This window comes from Electrona antarctica (assembly GCF_951216825.1).
Source record: "Electrona antarctica genome assembly, chromosome: 14".
Classification (NCBI taxonomy): Eukaryota; Metazoa; Chordata; class Actinopteri; order Myctophiformes; family Myctophidae; genus Electrona; species Electrona antarctica.
In genome coordinates, this window is record NC_136795.1 from 13,708,440 (window position 1) to 13,730,041 (window position 21,602).

At 43.3% G+C, this 21,602-nt stretch overlaps 2 protein-coding genes across 4 annotated transcripts in view; both read right to left on the reverse strand.

The window, feature by feature from the left end:
• Positions 1-1,067: 1,067 nt before the first annotated feature.
• LOC306936506 (cysteine protease atg4da-like) lies at positions 1,068-9,603 on the reverse strand. Of its 3 annotated transcripts, none has more exons than XM_079520041.1 (11): positions 9,439-9,603; positions 7,423-7,654; positions 7,239-7,322; positions 6,875-7,048; positions 6,204-6,495; positions 4,299-4,363; positions 4,049-4,188; positions 2,900-2,978; positions 2,646-2,722; positions 2,232-2,351; positions 1,069-1,842 (listed from the first exon to the last, which is right to left on the reverse strand). In XM_079520041.1, the coding sequence occupies exons 2-11, from the start codon at positions 7,625-7,627 to the stop codon at positions 1,666-1,668; spliced, it is 1,413 nt and encodes a 470-aa protein (XP_079376167.1). In that variant the 5' UTR covers positions 7,628-7,654; positions 9,439-9,603; the 3' UTR covers positions 1,069-1,665. The 3 variants fall into 3 exon arrangements, with proteins under 3 accessions (XP_079376169.1, XP_079376167.1, XP_079376168.1); XM_079520042.1 differs by having other exon boundaries at positions 7,423-7,667; XM_079520043.1 differs by lacking the exons at positions 2,646-2,722; positions 2,900-2,978 and having other exon boundaries at positions 1,068-1,842.
• A 384-nt stretch (positions 9,604-9,987) lies between these two features.
• Positions 9,988-21,602, reverse strand: part of LOC306936981 (microtubule-associated serine/threonine-protein kinase 1-like) — a gene marked incomplete at its 5' end in the record, with an annotated part of 60,807 nt that continues 49,192 nt past the window's right edge. Inside the window, 11 exons of the mRNA XM_079520648.1 lie at positions 9,988-13,869; positions 14,198-14,385; positions 14,493-14,626; positions 14,835-14,957; positions 15,305-15,534; positions 15,953-16,177; positions 16,300-16,562; positions 17,256-17,416; positions 18,612-18,721; positions 20,976-21,098; positions 21,392-21,493. Of these exons, the coding sequence (XP_079376774.1) occupies positions 12,146-13,869; positions 14,198-14,385; positions 14,493-14,626; positions 14,835-14,957; positions 15,305-15,534; positions 15,953-16,177; positions 16,300-16,562; positions 17,256-17,416; positions 18,612-18,721; positions 20,976-21,098; positions 21,392-21,493 (3,383 nt within the window). The 3' untranslated portion in view covers positions 9,988-12,145. The remainder of the gene's footprint in view (positions 13,870-14,197; positions 14,386-14,492; positions 14,627-14,834; positions 14,958-15,304; positions 15,535-15,952; positions 16,178-16,299; positions 16,563-17,255; positions 17,417-18,611; positions 18,722-20,975; positions 21,099-21,391; positions 21,494-21,602) is intronic.

Genomic DNA, 21,602 nt, shown 5'->3' on the forward strand with positions numbered 1-21,602 from the left:
AGCACTAGGAACAGTTCTTGTCATCCTGTGTGCCTGTTTGTCTGCAGAGGACCATAAGGAAGTGCCTCATAATAATTGCACCACTTTAGGATTTTATATCATCTGCATCTGGTTTAAAAACAGCAACACGTGATGATAGTCATTATGATGTATATAAGATATACCTCTCCATCTTGGACTGCCAGGATTAAAACATCTTTGAGGTTGACCTGGCAGCACCAAGTGAAGCGTGGAGTCTCTCTCTCTCTTGTAGGCGGCATGTTTTTCTCTGAAAAGCAATTGTTTGAGATTTTGTTCTGAATGCATAATGTTCTTAGTGAATGAATAAATTAAGACAATGAAAGCAGCTCCTTATAAACAATGTTAGTCAGTAATTCCTTCTTCATATCCCACAATAAAAACGTTCACATGGGGGGGCAGGCATGTCAACTCGTTCATTTGTTGATGGTGATTGAGAAAGCCAGCGTGACACAATCTTAACTCTCCTACCATTAGGCCCAGTGTGTAATGGTCCTGCATGGTTGTCAGCTCAGAGCTGAGGAACCTGTAGCTGTTCACTAACTTCACTTTCCACTGGAGCGCAGTTTATCTAAATGTGGGCATGTGCTGCTTGCAGATGGTGCATTCACCCAGTAGGGCAGGCCCCCTAGTGCCCATAATCTGGATCAACAAGGGACTATTATGCTAAAGAGTACAGATTCCAGCCCACTGGTGCTCCTGAGGTCCTTGTTTATAGGCTAGAACATGAGGCGCAGAGATGTGTGGCCACTGTCTTATTAGCCAGGCTAACTGGCCAGGGCAGGGAAGGAACGCTCCCCAATGATCAGGAGGACCCGGTGAGGCACTTGCAGACTGATACCACTGTGGGAGGCTCTCCCTAAACACAGCAGATTCTGTGTGCAACTGATGCTGCCTGAACTTCAGTATCATGCCCATCTGTATTTTCAGCAATATGGCAGACAAGAGGGCCTAAATTCAGCAAAGCCCTCCCAGATGATACATTATTTTTATTTTTCAATAATGAAATAAGTGCACATTGCTTTATATGCCTTTTCATACCCAATTTAGAGAATTATTACAAGACATTTAGCATTTATAAAATGTTTATTCATGTGAACCTTTGGCAAAAACTACCCACAGCATAGTAAAGTTTGAGCATTCTTGACTATTAAATGTAACAGTATTCTCATACCATTTCATTATATTCAGAAACCATTTTCCCAGGAATCTGTTTTCCCAAGTGCAAGTCATACGGCCAAAGGAATCTAATTTCCCAATCCATTCAAACACAGCACATCCTGTCATATGACATCAACCCATGGTCCAATGACTACCCCAGAGTACAACACTTTAGAAAGGTAAAAAATAAAAGAAAAAAAATAAAGATATCATATTAAAAGCCTCATCATTCAATTCATATTCACATAAGACCCTAAAACAATAAATAAAAAACAAATAAAAATTTGATCAAAAAAGCAATAAATAAATTATGTTCTTGGCTCACAATATTGGTTTTTACCTCCCCTTTAGGTTATAGTTTGTGGATACCGACAACATTGTCCATCCATTCTTGTGCTTGTCAGTATTTGCCACAAAAAGCTCCGTTCCGCACGTCAGCTGAAGACATGACAGAAATGCCAGCGAGTGAATGTTGTCTGTCATAGTTCATAATAGAACAAACTCATCAATGCTGTTGGTGGTGTTAGCTCGACTCCGCTGCTCCTTCCTCACGATACAGGTGATGTTTGTGGGTGTAGCATTTCCTCCCAACTCCCAGCCTGGAGCGCTGTGACCTTCTGTGAATGTGAACATGGGGTACTGCTCTGGAGATGTTGACAGAGCCTTGGGGGAAGCAAAGATAAATGAGAAATAAATTCATCCTCCAAGAGAAGTTTTTACTTTCAAACATTTCTTTTTTAAAGACATAAGCCTGTATAATTTGCCATACGACAAACGACAAAAGTGCCCTAGGACAAAAGTGCTACAAAATAAAATAAATTGCCCACCATATTGACACCAGGACCAGGTTTAATGTGGTGACTGAAACAGTACGTTTTACAATTTTAAGACATCTTATTCATATTAGCTATTCATATCAGTTGCATCCTGGCAAGTACAGAAATATTCAGTGTAACAAAAATCAATATACCGGTAGAATATGAAAAACCAAACAAACAACCACAAAACACCCTCTTATCCAGCCAAAGCTTCACACACATAATTGTACATACTGCAATGACAGTTGAGCACAGTGATTCAAAGTCCTTCTGGCCCTTGGCATAGAAGCCAAACGTGCAGCTGGGGTCCATTCGATTGAATCCCATCTTCCGGGGATACTTGCAGTGAAATGACTGCAAGAGGTGTTGAGGAGAAGTTAACTGCAAATGCGGTCTCATTAAGTGCAGAGGATAATCATTTCCATACCTGTGCAAACATGGCTGTTTCCCCTTTCAAGAACGCACATGCGGGCGCACTGTTTACATTACGGAATAAAACAAGTATTCAATCAATCAAAACGCATACACATACACCTATTTGTCTGTCAAGGATCCAGTTTACATTAAACAGGCCAGAGAAAGCAGAACTACATTAAACAGGCCAGAGAAAGCAGAACTATTTAGAGTAGACAATGGCATTTCTCCTACCTCCAAGGGGAAGTCCTCCTGTGTGATGTCCACAACAGGCTGACAGTAGTGCGGGTCCAAATACAACAGATGGTCATCTGATACAAGATACCAGAGGAAATGGAGCGACTGAAAACTCTGACTGTACACAATAGTAATTACATTACCAATTAAGATCCAAGATTTTGTTTGAGGTGTGTGTGTGGGGGGGGGGGGGCTATGTGGGATTGTGTGTAGCTGCGTCTACAGGCAGACAGACAAATGTACACACATACCTTGGAAACCAACAAAGAACAAGGAGTGCTTTGGTTTTCCTCCGATGATGCCGATGCAGCATTCTAATGCCAAGAGATTCTATGGACAGGAATATCGAATGATTGGATGTTGTTTGGACTCTACACTCCATTCACTATACTATTCTCTATAATAGAGCGTCATAGTTTCTCCCAAAATGTGCACATAAAATCAAAACGTGCACACAAAATACACTTTAAAATCTCATACTGTACACTGTACATGTACAGTATATGCTACACATGGAAAGGGCAGAAGTACATTTTAATGCAGACAAGCAGAGAATGATCACTTTCTATGGTCAGGGTTATGATGACATATTCAAAATGGTTGTTTAAAAAAAAGCAGAATATGCATTTCTACTGATGTATTCCCGCCCCAGATTTGGTATTACTTGGAGTTTGACTGATACCAGAAGTTTGGGTCCGATGCCGAATTTGAGTGTCCTTGACCACAGATTATCAATGTTTTGACTGATGCTTTGACAAAGTCAAAAATCAGTTCTAATGAATAATTATATTATTTTTGAGGGGCGCTAGCCCCTCCTATATACAGGTTTAATGTTTGTGTTTACGTCAATGTTTGTTTTAAAAACACCATTGACAATGAAGAGAAATTAATGTTTGTTTAGTCACTAACAAACATTAAATCCCATTAACAATAAAGAGAATGTAATGTTTGTTTTGACACAGTTTGTTTTACATCATCATTACATCACCATACTGTACCTAATTCCCTCCTCGATGTTGTAAGATGATAAGAGCGCCCCTCACTTCACATGGGTGTGATTTCTTTATATTAAAATGTCTATTCAAGAACATTAATAACTTAAAATGTTATGTACCGTAGTGATATTTTATACTGAAATATAAAATACACACAAACTGAACTTGTTTGTGCCCGTTAAGCCCCTATATATTTATTTATATTAAAAATACACCTCTACAAGATCACAACACAGCACGATGTGACCCGTCGTGACGTGAGCTTGCAGATTGACTATTTAAAAAATATTGAATTTAAAGTAAAATTAATCTGGAAGCATTGGCTGCATAATTACGTAATGGCCCATATATTGGCCAAACCGAAATATAAGTCAGGCTCTAGATATTTTCTACAGATTGTGTTACCTTGACACATGCAATGTAGTTTGGGTTGAGGTCTTGTCCTCCCAGACGTACAGGGACCAGGATGATGACTGACCTCCAAGGCTGACTGGTTCCTCTTGAGCCTGAGCGCTCACACAACGCTCTCACATCCTCTTTGTAAACTGCAATGGGACAGCGGCAACCGGGACAATTTTAAATAAAACGAGGTATGGTGGGGTTCAGGTACGAGTTAGCAGATATGAAGATAAATAAAAGTGAGAAAGGCACTCACTGGTGCAGTCCTGTGCAACGTAAACTGCCAGAGTGGGAATGTCAACAGATGCAGCCACAGCTTTACTGAAACAAAAAGTTATCCTGCATCACTAAAGGACCATGCATATGCATTGACACACTAAATCCCTTGGCACCATCATCTCTGCTCACAATATATCCTATCACTGCTATGCCGATGACACACAACTGTTTCTATCCTTCCCCCCCTCTGCCACCCAGGTAGAAGAGCGCATCACTGCATGCCTGGCTGACATCTCACAGTGGATGTCTTCCAACCACCTCAAGCTGAACCCAGACAAGACTGAGCTTCTGTTCTTCCCAGCTAAGTCCTGCCCTATGCGGGAGCTAACTATCTCCGTAGACAACGCCCTGGTAAAGTCTGTCCCGACAGCCAGGAACCTTGGTGTTGTCCTGGACAGTCAGCTCTCGTTCAAAACACACATCACAGCTGTCACTAGATCCTGTAGGTTTACACTCTACAACATACGACGAATTAGACCGTTCCTCACCCAGGAGTCAGCCCAGCTCCTAATCCAGACAACAGTCTTGTCAAAACTTGACTATTGCAACTCCCTCCTTACTGGCCTACCGGCATGTGCACTTAAGCCCCTCCAACTGATCCAAAATGCCGCAGCACGCTTGGTCTTCAACCAGCCAAAATTCTCACACGTCTCCCCCCTTCTCCGCTCGCTCCATTGGCTCCCGGTCGCTGCCCGCACAGAATACAAAACTCTGATGCTGGCATTCAAAGCAACCAAAGGCATGGCCCCCCCATATCTCACAAGTATGATCGTACCCTACAAACCCTCCCGCTCACTCAGATCAGCCAACGCAGGGAAGCTGGAGGTACCTTCACTAAAAACGCCGGGACAACGCTCCACACGTCCCAAACTCTTCTCCCTTCTGGCTCCAAAACTATGGAATGCACTTCCCATTGCAGTCAGAACTGCAGCCTCACTCCCAATCTTCCGCCGTAGTCTGAAAACCCACCTCTTCAGACTCCACCATGGCCCGTAGCACTTGCCCTAGCCTAGCCCCTTAGATAGCACATTATGTAGACTTAGATAGTATTTTAAACAGACTTATAGCTTGTTATGTAGACAGCTCTAGAATTGCACTTTATGTAGTCATAGCACTTTATAGTACACATGTATAATATATTATATAGTATAGTATGTATAGTTTACATAGATACTCCACTGTTACGTTCTTAGTTTACGCATGATTCATGATAACTACTTTTTATACATGTGATGTATGCCATGCTTTTTGTTATTGCTTAATGTAAATCGCTCTGGATTAAGAGCGTCTGCTAAATGCCTAAATTGTAAATTGTAAATTGTTATACCTCAACAAAGTAGAAAAATTCAACGTTGCGCAACCGCTCCGGCATTGGAAAATAAGCAGTTACTTCCTCCGGGTTTGTTCTCCTTCTCCACACATTTCACACACTGCCCATAGTTCATCTGCTACCCAATTAATACATCACTGTGTCACGTTTGTGTGCAAATAAGCGGTCCACATGGAACTCCAATTGAGTCTCAACAACATAACATTTCTGATGACATCATGGAACCCCAGATTTCCATTATTTTGTGGGTGGTCGTATGGTAGTGGGTGGGAATCACACTGGGTACAATTCATTATTGAATATAAATGGATGGGGCACGCATTCCCAACTTGCATCACTCCGAGTAGGCCTAGGCCTAGTACTCTGACAACAGGTAAAAAAGCATAATGTATAACCAAACAACAATGCATTTTCTTTCCCGACTTGCAGCGTTCCCATTTACGTTGTTCTCAACATGCGTGGTTCCCGAGTAGGCCGGTACACTAGTCTAGTAACACCAATAGATTGAAGGTCAACAGTGTTATTTAAAATGACATAAGCAACAAGTCTCACCGGAGCATGTGTGCCACGATAGCGGGGCCATACCAGTCACCGGCCTTTTTCCCTGAGCTTTTACCTAGCTCCACCAACTGGTGCACCCCAAAGGGGGCTGTGGGGTTGTCCACGAACCAGGACACCACCCGTCTGTGTGTAGCCTCCTGTTGAGCCTGTGTGTCTGGCAGGGAAGCCAAGCTCATTTTTCGACCCCTTCTTCGAGGTGCCATCCATCCACTTTCTACTGGCCGAGACACTTGGAGATCAATGTCATCTCTGACCCTATGGTGGCTCAAAGACCAGGTCCACCCTGGGAATGAGGACATCGTAAAGAAGTACATTTGAATGCAGACAGGCAGAGAATGATCACTTTCTATGGTCAGGGTTAGGATGACATATTGAAAATGGTTGCTCAAAAAAGCAGAAAATGCATTTCTACCAATGTATTCCCACCCCAGATTTTGTATTACTTTTTCCTGTTTGAAAATGTAAACGGCAACTGTCTCTTATAATTAAAACACAATTCATCCCATCCTGTGCTGTGCCCCACCAATGCAGAGGGCTATTAACACATAGTTTCTGGCTTTGGAGTTGCTAATTTTCACAAAGTTTTTCACAGCACAGCCTAAAAAAGAATGTAGTTTGGGACTTTTAATACGTGCAATATGTCTGTGTATGTCTGTGCACACCTGAGGGCAGCAGGTGTAACAGCAGGCCCTGTGCCAGCAGCATCTGTCCAGTACGCAGAACACACCCCCAGCCTCCGTCAGTGGTCAGGGCAGTGCCAGACAAAGGCAGGAAACCTCGTCTGTACGTCAGCCATGGGAGAGATGAGAAAGATCGACGGAAACGCTCCCTCTCAACTTACACAAACACAACAGAACAGAACCTCAATCAGAAACGACAGAAACCTGAAGACAAGGGGGTTGAAGCGCAGCCACAGATTGGTCTCGGGTGTGTTGTCGCATACAGGTGCTCTTTGGATGGTTTAGTAGGTGTGCTGCATTTAATTAATTCTAGTAACTGGCTAAATTAAAATGAGCCAGGTCTCACCTTGATTACTGAGAAAGTAGGATTGACCAAGCATTGTCACAGGAGAACCTTTTTTGAAGCGAGATTTCTGTTTCAAAGACCAGCCTGAGGTAGAAAAAGATAGCAAAACTCTGAAAAAGAAACAGGGAAGGTCTCTCTTGCTAAAACACGGCAGACGTTTAGAATGTAGGACAGGTAAACATACCATATTTGACACTGTTCCATGCCGAGATCAGCTTGGATTTGAATGGGCTTGGTTTGCCCATTTCCACTCGCCCCTGGTCATCCTTAAACTCGTCAAAGCATTGGGGCGCTATGGACTCAGCGGAAAGGTGTAGCCAGTCATCTATGATGTTCTCCTCTGTGGACTGGCCCTCACAGGGAGAGGATGACGAGCAGCTGGGATTCATAACTGTGGTTGGCTGACTGACTCAAGACTGTGGAGAAATGCTGCTTATTGCCATAGTAAGAAAAAAAAGATAACAAGAGCAACTGTGGCTAGATGCTATCTGAACTTCCTCACACATTCTGTATGTGTTTCTGAGACACATGTGGTGTGGTATTAGAATTTAGGACATGATGCATGCCTCACCTCAAACTGGCCCTGTCGAACAGTTTGTGTACAGACAGGGCTTAATATGATCCATGACAGTAAATCTTTAACTGTATCTTTGATGTTTGTGGAAGTAGTGGAGCCACATGATTAGTACCGTGTGACTTGAGGAACTTTTGTATGCAATTATGTGTGTATATATAGTATACTGTACAATTCAACACAATAAAAAAGGACAAAATATTCTATAATTATAAAAAGATTGTCCATGTAATGAACATGGCGCCTCATTTCATGAAGTTTGTGATAAAAAGCTTCTGTATCGTAGACATACAGTGGGAAAGTCACACAGTGAGAAAAAGCAAGTAGTGTAAAAATATACGGTAGGCCGTGCAGTGAAATTCTATATGGTTTACTTTGGACCAGTGTTTTTCTGAATATTTTGTTTTTTGGAATAACACCATTTAGTCTTAGTCCCATTTAGTCTTCTGAAAAACCTTTTAGTCTTAGTCTTAATGCAATGTTAATTTTGCCAGAAAAGATTTAGTCTTAGTCTTTTGAATAACACACCATTTAGTCTTAGTCCTATTTAGTCTTGTGAAAAACCTTAGTGTTTTATTCTTAGTCAACCAAATTAACACTGGTTTGGACAACAGATCACAGGGTCTGGTCCTATAGAGTGTAGACCAGTGATTCTCAACCTTTTCAGCCGTGACCCCCCAAAATATATTTGAACTGGCAATCCACCCACCCAAATAAGCACTTGGAATGAGAGTACTTGAGCGGCATTGCATTTGCATATTTAATCGGTTTCACAGACTTCCTAAATTTTTGCCTCTTTCTTATTATTTAACATTTTGGCCAATGTTTTCATATTACAGTTTGTTGATTACTTTTGAATTTTGATCCAGTAATGGTCGTTTTCGATTATTTCTCGAGGTATTAAAAAGACTTATGAAGGTCGTTTAGAGTGAAACGTTGTCCCCCAGGAGACAAGGACCTTTCTCTACATTAAAAATGGCTTAAAATTTACCTAAATTGTCCATTCACTGTCATCTGAGTAACTCACCATTCCTGTCAACATTACAGCCATTCTTCGTCAATTAAGCAAGAATGGCATGTATTTTATTGACAGTTTGCAGAATTACAGTACATTTCAAGTACAACTCAATACAAAAACTGTTAACTGTTAACATAAAGCATTACACTTTTACAATAGGGATTAGGGACCACCTTGTACGAGGGCTCCTGTTAGGGTCTTCAAGGTGTTTTTGTTGACCAGTGAGGAGATCCTGTACATAGGAATCTTGTTCTTTGGTTGACTTTTTTGATTACGTAACGTTGGTGGCCATTTTATCACCGGAAAGATTAGCCTCCAGGATGGAACCTAGGTAGTTAATTTCATCTTTTCGATCAATGTGTGACAGTGTGACAGAATGCAGACCAGGCTTAGTGTACGTTAATAGCTTGTGTTGTCTCTTGAACACCCCACTATGACTTCACTTAGTTATTTTTATTATTTTACAGTACTATTATGGAAACCAGACGTCTAGTAATCCACTAATCAGCAGCACTGGAGAACGCATTAAAGGCTTAAGCATTGACTTGGCAGACGCACCGCCAGTAGCAAAGCTAAAATAAATACACAGTCCAGCTTTATTCTCTTACCTTCATTCAGATCGATGTAATTTCGTCGTTTCCACCAAGACCACAGCCTTGTCTCATACTGTTTGTTATTTTGACTGATTTATGCTATGGATATGGATTTACGTTTACGAGTACTACTCGATATTAGATAAGAACTCGCGCTTACTTCCTGTTAACTTCATAACAACGTATTCTGTACCGCGATTGGGCAATAGAGGACCAATCATATTTGTCCACTTTAATTTCCTGGGCTTTTCTACAGTCTATGGTCCTGGGTTTGTTAAAACAAAATACAAAATTATTATTATTATATACATTTTGGATCTTTGTAAATTCAGGGGTTGAACATTGGAGTACAATTGGAAACCTATATAAGTACTGTACTTAAGTACAGTTACAGGTATTTTTTGTACTTTACTGGACAGTAACCTGTGTGTGTGTGTGTGTGTGTGTGTGTGTGTGTGTGTGTGTGTGTGTGTGTGTGTGTGTGTGTGTGTGTGTGTGTGTGTGTGGCTCCAATATACTGTAATAGGCCTACATATAAAGAATAGAAAAAGACATTGATTTGTTTCTCTGTTTATTACATTTGCACTATGGGCTCTTCTTTTGCATTAGTTTTTCACAACAGTGACTGGAGCATGTGATATGGACGAACAGCAGTGAGAGAGATAATTCATAATTGTGATATAAAAGTCATACAGTGAGAAAAATGGACATAACAGTAATATTGCAACTCTCAGTTTTATGGAATGGCAGAAGTAACCCAGCACAAAAAAGTTCAACCACACAGATTTGGTAGATTCTCTCAGTTTTAGATTGACAATTAAGAGATTTCAAATTTATCTGAGCAGCAAAGCAAAAGTGAACCAACCACTGACATAAAACTTTGAATAAATGAAAATGTATAATAAATAGATTAAAAAATAAACAAATTTGACACAAATTAAAGTGCAATTTCCACACCTCAGCGCACACACAAATATACAGGCATTTAACATCTACACGTGACTTTCTTATCTGTTAAAATGCACACAGCATCATGGATCGAATGAATATTTGGGGCTTATCTCATATGAGCTAAGACTGTCCAGGAAATTCAACTGGTTTTGAGAACAAAACAAATGTATATAAACGAGTAAAAAATAAATAAAGATGATATAATGTTACATCCAAATGATTTAAAAAATAAATAAAAGATGTGCAGGAATTGGTTAAGGTTCTCCACAAATGTCGATTAATTATCACCAAACACAGCTCATTTTCAGCCCAGGACTTTTGTTGGGATGTCATGTGTTACTGACCACAAGATGGCAGCCTAACATAGGTCTGAATCTGGTCTCAGCATCCTGACGTGGAACCTCCAGTCTACTATAACTGCGGGCACACTAGGATTGCATATTATCATTATAAACCGTAAACAACACCTCACCCCTAAATGAAAACACTGGCACATTTCATCACACGTTACATTATACAATGCTACTTTTGCATACATGGAAGGGAGGGAGAGCATGTGGGGTGCTAGCCTAGTTTCCTATATAGTGCTAGTCTCATTATGCTTCTTTGTGTATTTTACTGTCCGACCAGATTCACAGGAATGCATACAAAGACTCCTCTACATCTCAACACTAATGTATTCACTTCCAAAGTATAGGCTATATAATTGCACATTTCACAAAGGTCAATGAAGAGAACTTGTAAAATATAATCCGATTGCCAGGCTTATTGCGACACGAGCCATTACCCTCATGACCGCCGTCTTGTCTTGAGCACAATGTAAACTTTTTTTCTTAAATAGGGACACACCAAAAATGGCATCAAAAGCACAAAATCTGTGTAGTGTCCTTGTGCAAGTTCCAATAGTCCACCTCCTTTCAACAACAATTCAGCCCTTAAATAGACCAGAAACAAACCGATTGATTCACCCTCTCTAAATCTTTGTCTCTGCAAGCAGGTATGTCAAACTAGTTTGTGGCATGTTAGCACTGGACTGTTACAGATAATTCTTTTCGTGTTGCCTTTTTCTACACCACACAACCTACAGTACTAAGCCCGAACACTTCTAGCAGCTTAGTGTTGAAGAAATTTGCTGGGCATTTTTCCTCCTTTCAACTAAACTAAAAGATGGCACTAAATGGTTGTATCTGAACACATACTGACTTAAAGGAGTACATTTATGGTGATAATGATGCAATATTCACATGGAGGCCAGACGGGGGATTTCCCACCCTGCAGAGTATTACAGTACACAAGACTAACATGGCCGGCGTGTGAATTATGGTCAATAACGGGACAGAATCCTGCCTGGTCACATGCTGTTAGACAATGTTGTTGGTGCTCTGTTGACATGTTGTTCACAGTGTTCACTACCATAAGGTCTGTTTTTATAGTTTCTCATCTTTTCTTTAAATATTCTCTTTCATTTTCATGTACAATGTAGGACATGCATTATGACATACGCTTGTTGACTATATACACAACACAATGTGCTGAATAGTACATACACAGAACACCATTTACACACATCAGAGAACAGTAGTTGATGCACCTTCCTTCATACCTTCTTTTATCTATTTATTATGTATATTGATTTTTTTTGTTTTGTTTTTTTGGCATTTATGTTATAGTGTCATCAGTCAGCAATATGTGGCATTACGATGCTACAGGATTCTTTCAAATCCAAAAAGGCATTGAGTAGGGCAGTCCAAGCTTGTCCTGTATTCCCAGATCACGAGTGATGCTTGGAGCTCCGTGTGTCCTTATCGGACTGGATTAGACCAGTTGTCCCCGACGGGGATGCTGTCTGGGGGCCTCGGCGACCACCTCCGGACGAAGCCTCTGCTTTTCCTGCAGAGACACCCCGTCTTTCCTCACTCGCCGCCTTGGGGAAGTCTTTTCCCTTGACTCCTTCTTGTGTGGGGCTGTCTTTTCCCTTCATAGGCCCGAGCACAGTTTTGGCCACGCTGGTGAGCTGGGTGACAAAGCCGCCCTTGTCCCCGGGGAACGCCGGACGTGTTTTACTGGAGCAGGGGGAGGTGGACGACGGCGACATGGGGTTCTCCTCCAGGGCCTCCAGGTGGTTCCCATCTTCCCTGGCACCGCGGTAGCTGCTCGATGGGTGTATCTTTTCTCCCTTGGGTTTGGTGACGACAGCGGTGGCGAGGGCTGTGGCTGTCGTTGGAGCAGCCTGGGTCAGAGGCTGCGTTGGGACCGGAGGTGCGGGACCTTTGCCCCTGGTGGTCTCAGTTGCTTTATTATCACTGCTGCTCAGCCCTCCTTTCACAGGGTGCTCGCCTGTCTCTGTACCTCTGCATAGCATGGATGGCTCCGTGGCAGAAGGTTTTTGCGTGGCGATTTTGTCTGCACTTGCACTTCCTTTGGCTTTCTCCTCTGTCTTCTCTTGGGTTTTAGGCATTCGGATGCTATGTGTCTGGGTGCTTTGCTGTTTACCGTTTAGTGGCTGTGTGTCCTTTGATATGCCCGGGGTTGCCATTGTTTTCTCACTGGGTTTAGGGGATGATCCTGTACTTGCTGTGTTAGACGTGGGAGGACTCACATTTGGCATTTTGTCCCCAGGACTGCAGGGCGTGGTTCCTGTAGTGGAGGGAACCAAGACCGGGCTAGACTTGGTCTTCACCGTGGCTAGACAGGTGCCGCTCTTTGGATCCCCAGCAGAGGGCGACGTCTTTGCCGTGTCAGTAGCACTGATGTTGGACGCGGGTTTAGTTAGCGCACTTTGAAATTGCGTCTCAGACGCCATGGCGTTACCATCTTTCTCTCTCCCTGTGAGCAGGGTGTCGCGGCTAAGCGGCGACTCCTGCCTTCCTAGTCTCCTAACAGGTTTGAGCCCGCCAAACTCTCCTGTGGTGGGCGGAGACGGCGTGGAAGAGGAGGATGTAGGCGAGGGCGGAGCGGGTCCATTCTCTCCCTCCATCTCCAGTAGGCTCTGCAGGCTGTGCTCGCAGTGGAAGGACTCTCTCCTGTAGTCGCCATGCGTCACCTCCAGGCTGTGCTTGCGCATGGACACCCCCCCACCCGTGAGAGGAGATGTGGACGACGAGGAGGATGATGAAGATGACGAAGGAAGGTGCGGTGCTCCCAGCTTCTCAGCCGACTGCACGCGCTGCAGCAGCGGGGACCGGGGTGGCTCGGCACTCTTAGGCCGTGGCCGGGCGATTGGAGGCGAGGAGTGCAGCTTTGCGGGGAACGTCTGCGTGGTGTTGGAGCTGCCCACAGTGTGGCCGGTCAGCGGCGGGGGTGACGAGGTGGTGGGGGAAGGGGTGTGTGCCAGTGGTGACAGGGGGATGTTGCCAGCGGACTTGCAGCGTGCAGAGCGGTACTGCCGGTGCAGCTTCGGAGAGAGGCCGTGCAGCGAGCTGGGCCTCATGTGCTGGGAGGCAGCGGGGGAGTTGGGCGTGCTGGAGGCCGGGGAACTACTCTGAGATGACGTGCCTAGGAGGAGAGGAGAGAAGAGGCATGGAAAACCAATGTCACTGTCAACTATTCATTCACAACATTGTTTGTAGTTTTATTTATTATAATTTAAATGGATTGTTCTTGAAGAAAAAGCAATTCAAATAATAGTAATAATCGATAGTTACACTTATAAAATACACAATACTATTTATAAACAGAGAGTTAGAGGAAGAATGAGAAACATGACGGGCCAGATTGTGATAACTTATCCTTGCTGTGTATTTGTTATGCATAATAGTCAGAGCAGCGCTCACAAATAAAATCAGCTGGGCAGATAAATCTGATGAGGGCCTTTGACACTAACCGAGGTAGGGTGACTCAGGGGTGGAGCGGTAGCTCTGGGTGGGGGAGCGAGCAGAGAGGCTGTGTGTCGGCGAGGCAGGAAGACTGTCTCCAGACGACAGCGATCGGTTCAGAGACGACAGACTGCGACTGGTGTGGAGCAAGTTGGACTGTTTGGTGATCTTCCTGAACAGGGAGCTGCGTTTCTTACTGCAAGACAAACAAGAGGGGACGAATAATGACAGATGCAGTAGTCAGCAGGGCATGGCCACGATAAGGGGAAAAGGGTGATGCAGATGAATATTTCTATAACTCACTCTTGCCCATCTTTGGCTGCTGGCCTCTTGTTGCGCCGTGCCATCTTGGATTTGTAGCTGGATTTGCGAGCAGGACCAACCTTTATAGATGTGTTCTCAAAGGGAGTCGTCGTGACTGTCACTTTGTTTCCACTCTGGGAGGAAGATAAATAATAAATCATTATAGTATAGCAGGATACGCTAACCATTTGTTAAATGAAACTGGAACTATTTTTGGAGATTTGGTTTGAATGGGGAAAAAAAGTACAGTAACTCAGGTCAGTTTTACTAAGACAGGTTAATAGAGGAAATAGAGGTTAAAGAACAATTGAGCAGTTTTGACCCATTCTGTCTTCCCCTCACCTTCAGGATGAGCTCCACTACCTCGGTGTGAACCAGACCGTGGACCGACTCTCCGTTCACATGGGTGATGAGGTCTCCAGCGCTAACACCTGCGTCCTGGGCGGGGCCACCATCCTCGACGTGCTGTGATTGGATCAGAGTGCTGCTTTAGAGACTTGGTAGACGAGTCGCATTAACTAGCCTGTTAGAGCTATGGCGTGATTGTTTTGTCAGTGAACTGTGGTGTCAATCATTGTTTGTGGCCTGATACAGTATAGACATCAAAGAGTAGGAAATTAATGCATATTTTGAGGCGCAAACGTTTTCTCAAGAGGAAATAATTTGTTGACACACACACACACACACACACACACACACACACACACACACACACACACACACACACACACACACACACACACACACACACACACACACACACACACACACACACACACACACACACATCTATAATATAACTGCTCTCTCACCCAGACCATGTGATGCACGCTGTACACATCACTGTCTCCCATGTAGACCCGGATGGCTCGGAGGGTGAAGCCATACTTCTTGCCTGAGCGGTGGATGGTAATGGGGGAGCGCAGCACACTGACTGTAGGGGAGTAATCCCGGCTGGGAGAGGAGTCACGGGAGGAGGGGTCGGAGGAGATGGAGCGAGGTGACATCGGGCTGGCGAGTGGGGAGGTGCCATGCTGCTCCACTGTGGCAGACCAGGAATCATGATGAGCATAGATATTGCCACAATGTGGTTTAAAGTCATACTGTCTAATGTTAATTTGAGTTTTAGTTTTTTTGGCGACTCTTCTAGCGTCGTTGTCATTACAGTCACAGTGTTTGTCTACATGGAACAACTGCTTGAAATAAAATGCTGGGTCATAGCGAGGATATTTTGGAACGCAACAAGTTGGCAGAAATGTTATTTATTAACAAAATACATTTGCGGTGCCTACATCATTTTGGCACAAAATAGTGTTTAATAGTGTTTCAAGAAGTTGTCAAAAAGACATTCATGTGGAATTGTTATTGTGAAAAATATATAAAGATTATATCAAAAATAACTAATAATAAATAGTGTATATACAGTATATAAATGAGTTACAAAGGGCGTGTTTGTTCACCTGCGGGGATGATGACAGAGAGAGCTGTGGCAGAAGCAGATTTGATGACTTTGGTCCCCGGCCGTGAGTTAGGTTTCTCCCCATCAACTGAGAGTTGTGGATGGCGGACCCGTCGCAGCACCAGATCATTGGTGGCCCCTCTGGGCCCCTGGGGATCAGGTACCCCGAGAACAGCTGTGCTGCCTGGCAGAGGTGTTGACGCCTCAGCCGGCCTCAACTGCTTGTCTGTGACATGGGAGAGACATGAATGGTAACGGCGTTGACTTTTCTTGATTGTGGCATCCAATAGGGAAGATGAAGGACTTTCGGAATTTGCAATCCAAGGTTACAGTCACATGCTCTCTTACCCCCAGCATTGAGCCCGTTGGTCTCTTTGAGAAGAGACTTCAGATCTCCCTGATTGGACATGGAGGCCATGAGACCTCCCTCCAGTGAAGCTCCCCTGGTTTTGACCTGTGGCTGCCGGGTGGGGAAGGGTAGCTCAGGGTCGCCCTCTAAAGGCGAGGCAAAGCGATGCGTGTCCATGAGGGCTGAAAAGCGCCGGCGGGCTCCGGAAGGTGGGCTGGAGTCACTCTCTGTGAAGGAGGACTCGGAACAGGACAGCCGCTTCCTGGATAACGAAGAACACATGTGTCAGAATAGAGACACTATAACGTCCACCAGTCAAGTCATTATAGATTATAGTTTAGTGTTTTCCAAATGATAACAATCTGTTCTATGTATATGTCATGTTAGTGATGTGATTCATGAATGATTTAAAAAATTTACTGTATATCAGAATCCACAATAACACCCAGATCTTTTACCTGCTTGCTGGGTTAACTTTATTACATAATTTCTATATAACAGTGTATTACTTCAAGACCTGGTAGTTCATTGCAACGTAGCACTGTGTCACCTTTATTGTATCACCTGCACGGCTTGTTTACATTCAGATTTAGTTTGCACCGTGACCAAATGTTTTTCAGTTCACTCTACACGCATGTAAAATGGTAAATGGTAAATGGTGCATTTATATAGCGCCTTTATCCAAGGCGCTTTACATAGATTGTGCATTACATTCACCCATTCACACACACATTCATACACCGATTGCGGCGGAAGCCATGCAAGGTACCAACCAGCACATCGGGAGCAATTTGGGGTTCAGTGTCTTGCCCAAGGACACTTCGACATGTAGACAGGAGGAGCCGGGATTCGAACCGCCGACCCATGGATCATTGGACAACCTGCTCTACCTCTTGAGCCACAGTCATAAGTCGCTGTGACATTAAAGACTTTTTGAAAGCAGTAAAACACTTACATCTCAGGGGACCCAGTCCTCCAGGTCTTGTCCCTGAGGGTGAGACTGCCCAAACTCTCTCTCTTGGCCACCCGGTCCTCCCTGGGGCCCTTGTGCTCCCGTCGAGTGACGGTGGGCGGTTTGTGCTCCAGCTGGGACAGCTGTTCCATGCTGCTGTAGACCTGTTCATGTCCACAACAAATATACATTAGATGCATTAGATCATCATGATGCATCATGTGGCTGTGTCTGCAGAGAGGGAATATTATAGACCCTTGCATTGTGTTAGGGTCATTTTTGACCCGTTTTGAAGTTTAAATAGGTAAGTACCCTTTACATTTGAGGCTTCATGATATCCTCAGAAACAGCTACTTTGACGCAACCAGATAAATTCTCACCATTTTAGTTAATTCTAGTGGTCTCCATAAAAAAAGTGACACCTGTGACATAAATGTAAAAATTGACCCGTATACATTTATGTCATGAAAGAAGTAATCTCTTTTTCATACCCCACACTCACACACACACACACACACTCCACTCCACTGTTCAATATAAAATGTATATTTTCAATACTGAATGTTTACAAACTTGTCCTCAATTTGCATTTGCTATTAGGAGTCAAATAAAGGTAGGTAAAATAAAAAGTAGGTTTATAACACAATGCAAGGGTTAACAAATGTCATTCATTGAGAATTAGTTTTATTAAACCACTTCATACTCAAGGCAAAAGGGTTAGGCAAAAAGGTTCAAAAAAGTTCACAAAACAACAGCTTGTAACACCAATTTTGGTACTCAATGACTTGACCTACGGTATGTGGCAAATCTCAATCATATTTCATGATGTAGGCTAAAACAAACACTCTAAATAGACCAGCCTCCAGCTATGTATCTGTATGAGTTCCATGATGAAGAATATGTACCGTATTCTGCAGATGAACACAAAAACAGAATTGGTAGTTGAGCCAATTGAAGCAAGTAGGCCTAATGATTATTTCCATAATTTATTATTATAGTGATTCTTCTTGTGAACAGTTAATACATAGACCATAACATGTACTAAATTAAAGTAAATGAATGCTCATCACACCTTTCCCCAGCAGTCAGAAATATAAATCTTCATTTCATAATAGTTCAAAGCATTCACATTTTTGGTATACCGGTATCTGCAAGCCCACCTTTACATGATACATCACTCAACCGATTAATTGGATTAATACATGTCTGTCAATCTGTTGGTTGATTTAACAATTCTTTGATGCAATCTATCAAAATGCACAAACTTGTCCTCCTCTACTGTCAAGCTGTGTTTTGTCGTGCTGTGTTGTGTTTAACTGTGCTGTGCTGTGCTGTGTTTAACTGTGCTGTGTGGCTGACCTTGCTGAAGCGAGGGGAACAGGATGAGAAACGTCGGATCTCCACAGGTTCGTCATCATTGGTGTCGTCCTCATCGTAGGAGTGCACGTGATGGTAGCGATCGGAGCGTGCTGGAGCAGAGGGGACAAACATATTGTGACTCTATCATGGGGAAGGACTGAGAGAAACAAGCCAAGGGACCTGCAGGGGCAGAGCACTATTATTTCTCTCTCTCTAGTCCATAATGTAATATTGAAGTGGAGGCGCTGAAAATGGTAAATGCTGCCTACATATAGAGCCTTTATACACCACAACAACACGACCACACACACACACACACACACACACACACACACACACACACACACACACACACACACACACACATTAATACCCAACAACAACTACATCATTTATGTAATTTCTTATCATCAGGATGAATTAGTCTTGCAATATTGCTGGAAAACCATGAAATCTGTTAATGGAATTGATGGCAGTGGACGGCAATGTGATGGTTATTCTGAAAGGCGCAGTAGCATCCCATTCTCTACAGCATACAGCAACAAAGTTGGTTGTGTGCCTGCCAAGCTACAAATAGGACAGCCTTTTGTATTTTAAGTGTCAAACCCAGACAGTGTATTAATAACTCCTGCTGGCACAATGCGTGGGTGGAGGTAATGGAGGACGGGGATGTTCAGACTGCACAGCAGGCTGCCATAAGTCCAGGACCATTTTGTCCAGTTAAAGTCAGAGTTGTCTTCTAAATATCTCAGTATGAAATATCTGACACACGAAACACACACACAACCTCAAGCGATTGGTGTAGCCTGAATTAAGTTGCATTTAGCCAAACATAGCCGATCTACAAGCTCACAATGCATCCAAACACTTTGAGGTTTTAGATCTGATATTTTTTTAATCAAGGGACACCTCTGTGTCCTGTGTTTCATACTCTACTGTGGTACTGCCATGACATTTGAATTTCCCCGGTGGGATCAATAAAGGTCTATCTATCCATCTATCTAAGCTCTTCTAAAGCTGAGAACTCAAATGGATTTTCCTCAACATGCTGATTGGACACATTCAGCTAAAAAAAAAAACATCAATACCTGTTCCTCCTCCTAGGATACCATGATACCAGGCTTAGGGCTGCAGCATACTCCAAACGAACAAGACAGGGCTTTGCCGACATTGAATTAAGTTATTAAAGGACAAAACCATGTTGTACTTACTAACCGTTAGGACCTCATTGAATGCAAGAGCCTGTCCAGTCAGTACTCTGCATAGCAACACCATGGTTCCCTCAATGCGAGCCACTGAAGCATTGTCTATAGCTCTGTTTATAAAATTATTTTCATCAACCTCCGACATGCCTTGACAGAATTTATCTTGGAGATTTTCTGGCGACAGACACAATGGACAAAGTGTGTACTGTCTCTCAGTTCATTGCCATTTGGTTGTGTTTGTAGACGCTCATAGAGGGATTATCCACACAGACAACCTTCCTTCAAAACGGTCCATGGTACGTTGCGGACAGGTGGCGGAAATATATATAACAATATAAATCATGAGGGCGTTCTGTCTGACCAATTACACATGATTTTTGGCTGGGAGGTGTTCGGCTATAGTTAGAAAATATTAGAGGCGCACAAACCACTGAAAGGCATTGCCTTTCTGATTCTATTTAGTTCAGTCAGATAACTCACGAATAGATTTAACCAACATTTATTATAGAATCAGAATACAAGTGTGCATAAAATATATTATCTTGGTGTTCGGCTCTGCTGCAATTTTCTCCCTGCTCGGCACAATTAAACACCATCATTAAACATAAAGAGCAGGGAGATAGATATACAATAACAACCCCCCATGGGGAACAGAAATAACAGAGCCCACCGGTGGTGCTGGGGTGGCAGTGGGAGCAAACCGTGCATAACAACAACCAGGAACCATATGCAGAAGGAAGGCAGGAAGAATGCATGCAGTCTAGGTGAGCGTAAATACCCCGCCCAATTGGTCAGCTGACTGCCACATCAGCGTATGACGTGTGGGTCTTGCACACTGGATACACCCACATAGTAATGCAGCATATTAACCCCTCGGATACATTTATGTCCCTTGAGCATAGCATGAAGCCGCTCGAGTATATCTGACTGAACTAATTCTGCAAGCTACGTATCATTTGTTATTGACCCACCCTATAGCCGAAACAAAGTTTGTGTTTGGTTGGAATATGCTGCAGGCTTTAGTAGGGTTGCACGGCAGAAATTGGAATGAATTGGAACAGATCCCATTCTTATATGACATTCTCATGCATTGAGAATAATTTGGTCAGAGTTGGCCAACTTGGACCAGAATTCCTGGCAGCGCTGCTTGCACACTCACTGTCAAAATAACTAGTGTCCTCCTCCGACTCCAGGTGAGGGATAAACTCTGCTTTCTGTCTCAGAAGGCTGTTCCAGTCCAACTCTGTGAAGAAGGAATGCTGCTTCACCTCGAACGCACCTCCTGGGACAGGAAGAGAGGGGGATGAGAGACGGACAGGAAGAAAGAGAGAATGAGAAAGAGAGGAAACGGAGAAGGAGGGAGAAATCAACATATTAGTCTTAACCTCAGTATTAATCAGAATTAATCCCCCAAACCCTATTAGTCTCTTAAGCCAGAAGACTATTCCACAACCTTCAAATGCTACTTAGAATCTGTAACTACGCCCCCTGAAAGCAGGCACAAATGGAACTTGGGTCGTTAATTAATTCTCCATCAGTGGTAGTAGTAGTAGTACAGAAGATGTTGCAGCTAACCTGTGCCCAGTCGCACCAGAGGATTGGTCTGCAGCAGAGTGGAGATTAGATGCTGTGCGTCGGCAGGGAGAACTTCATCACCCTCTGGCCACACAATGTCATCTGCAGCACACAGTAGACAGAGGAAACATAAGCAAACATAACAGAGAGAGAGAGAGAGAGAGAGAGAGAGAGAGAGAGAGAGAGAGAGAGAGCAAAAGAACAACAGGGG

Excerpts from the sequence above, each read along its gene's own strand:
- LOC306936506 (XM_079520041.1), bottom strand. The coding sequence starts at position 7,627 with ATGAATCCCAGCTGCTCGTCATCCTCTCCCTGTGAGGGCCAGTCCACA. Across the intron at positions 7,323-7,422 it reads ATGGAACAGTGTCAAATATG|GCTGGTCTTTGAAACAGAAA; the intron begins GTATGTTTACCT and ends TTTCTACCTCAG. Across the intron at positions 2,979-4,048 it reads ACTACATTGCATGTGTCAAG|AATCTCTTGGCATTAGAATG; the intron begins GTAACACAATCT and ends TCCTGTCCATAG.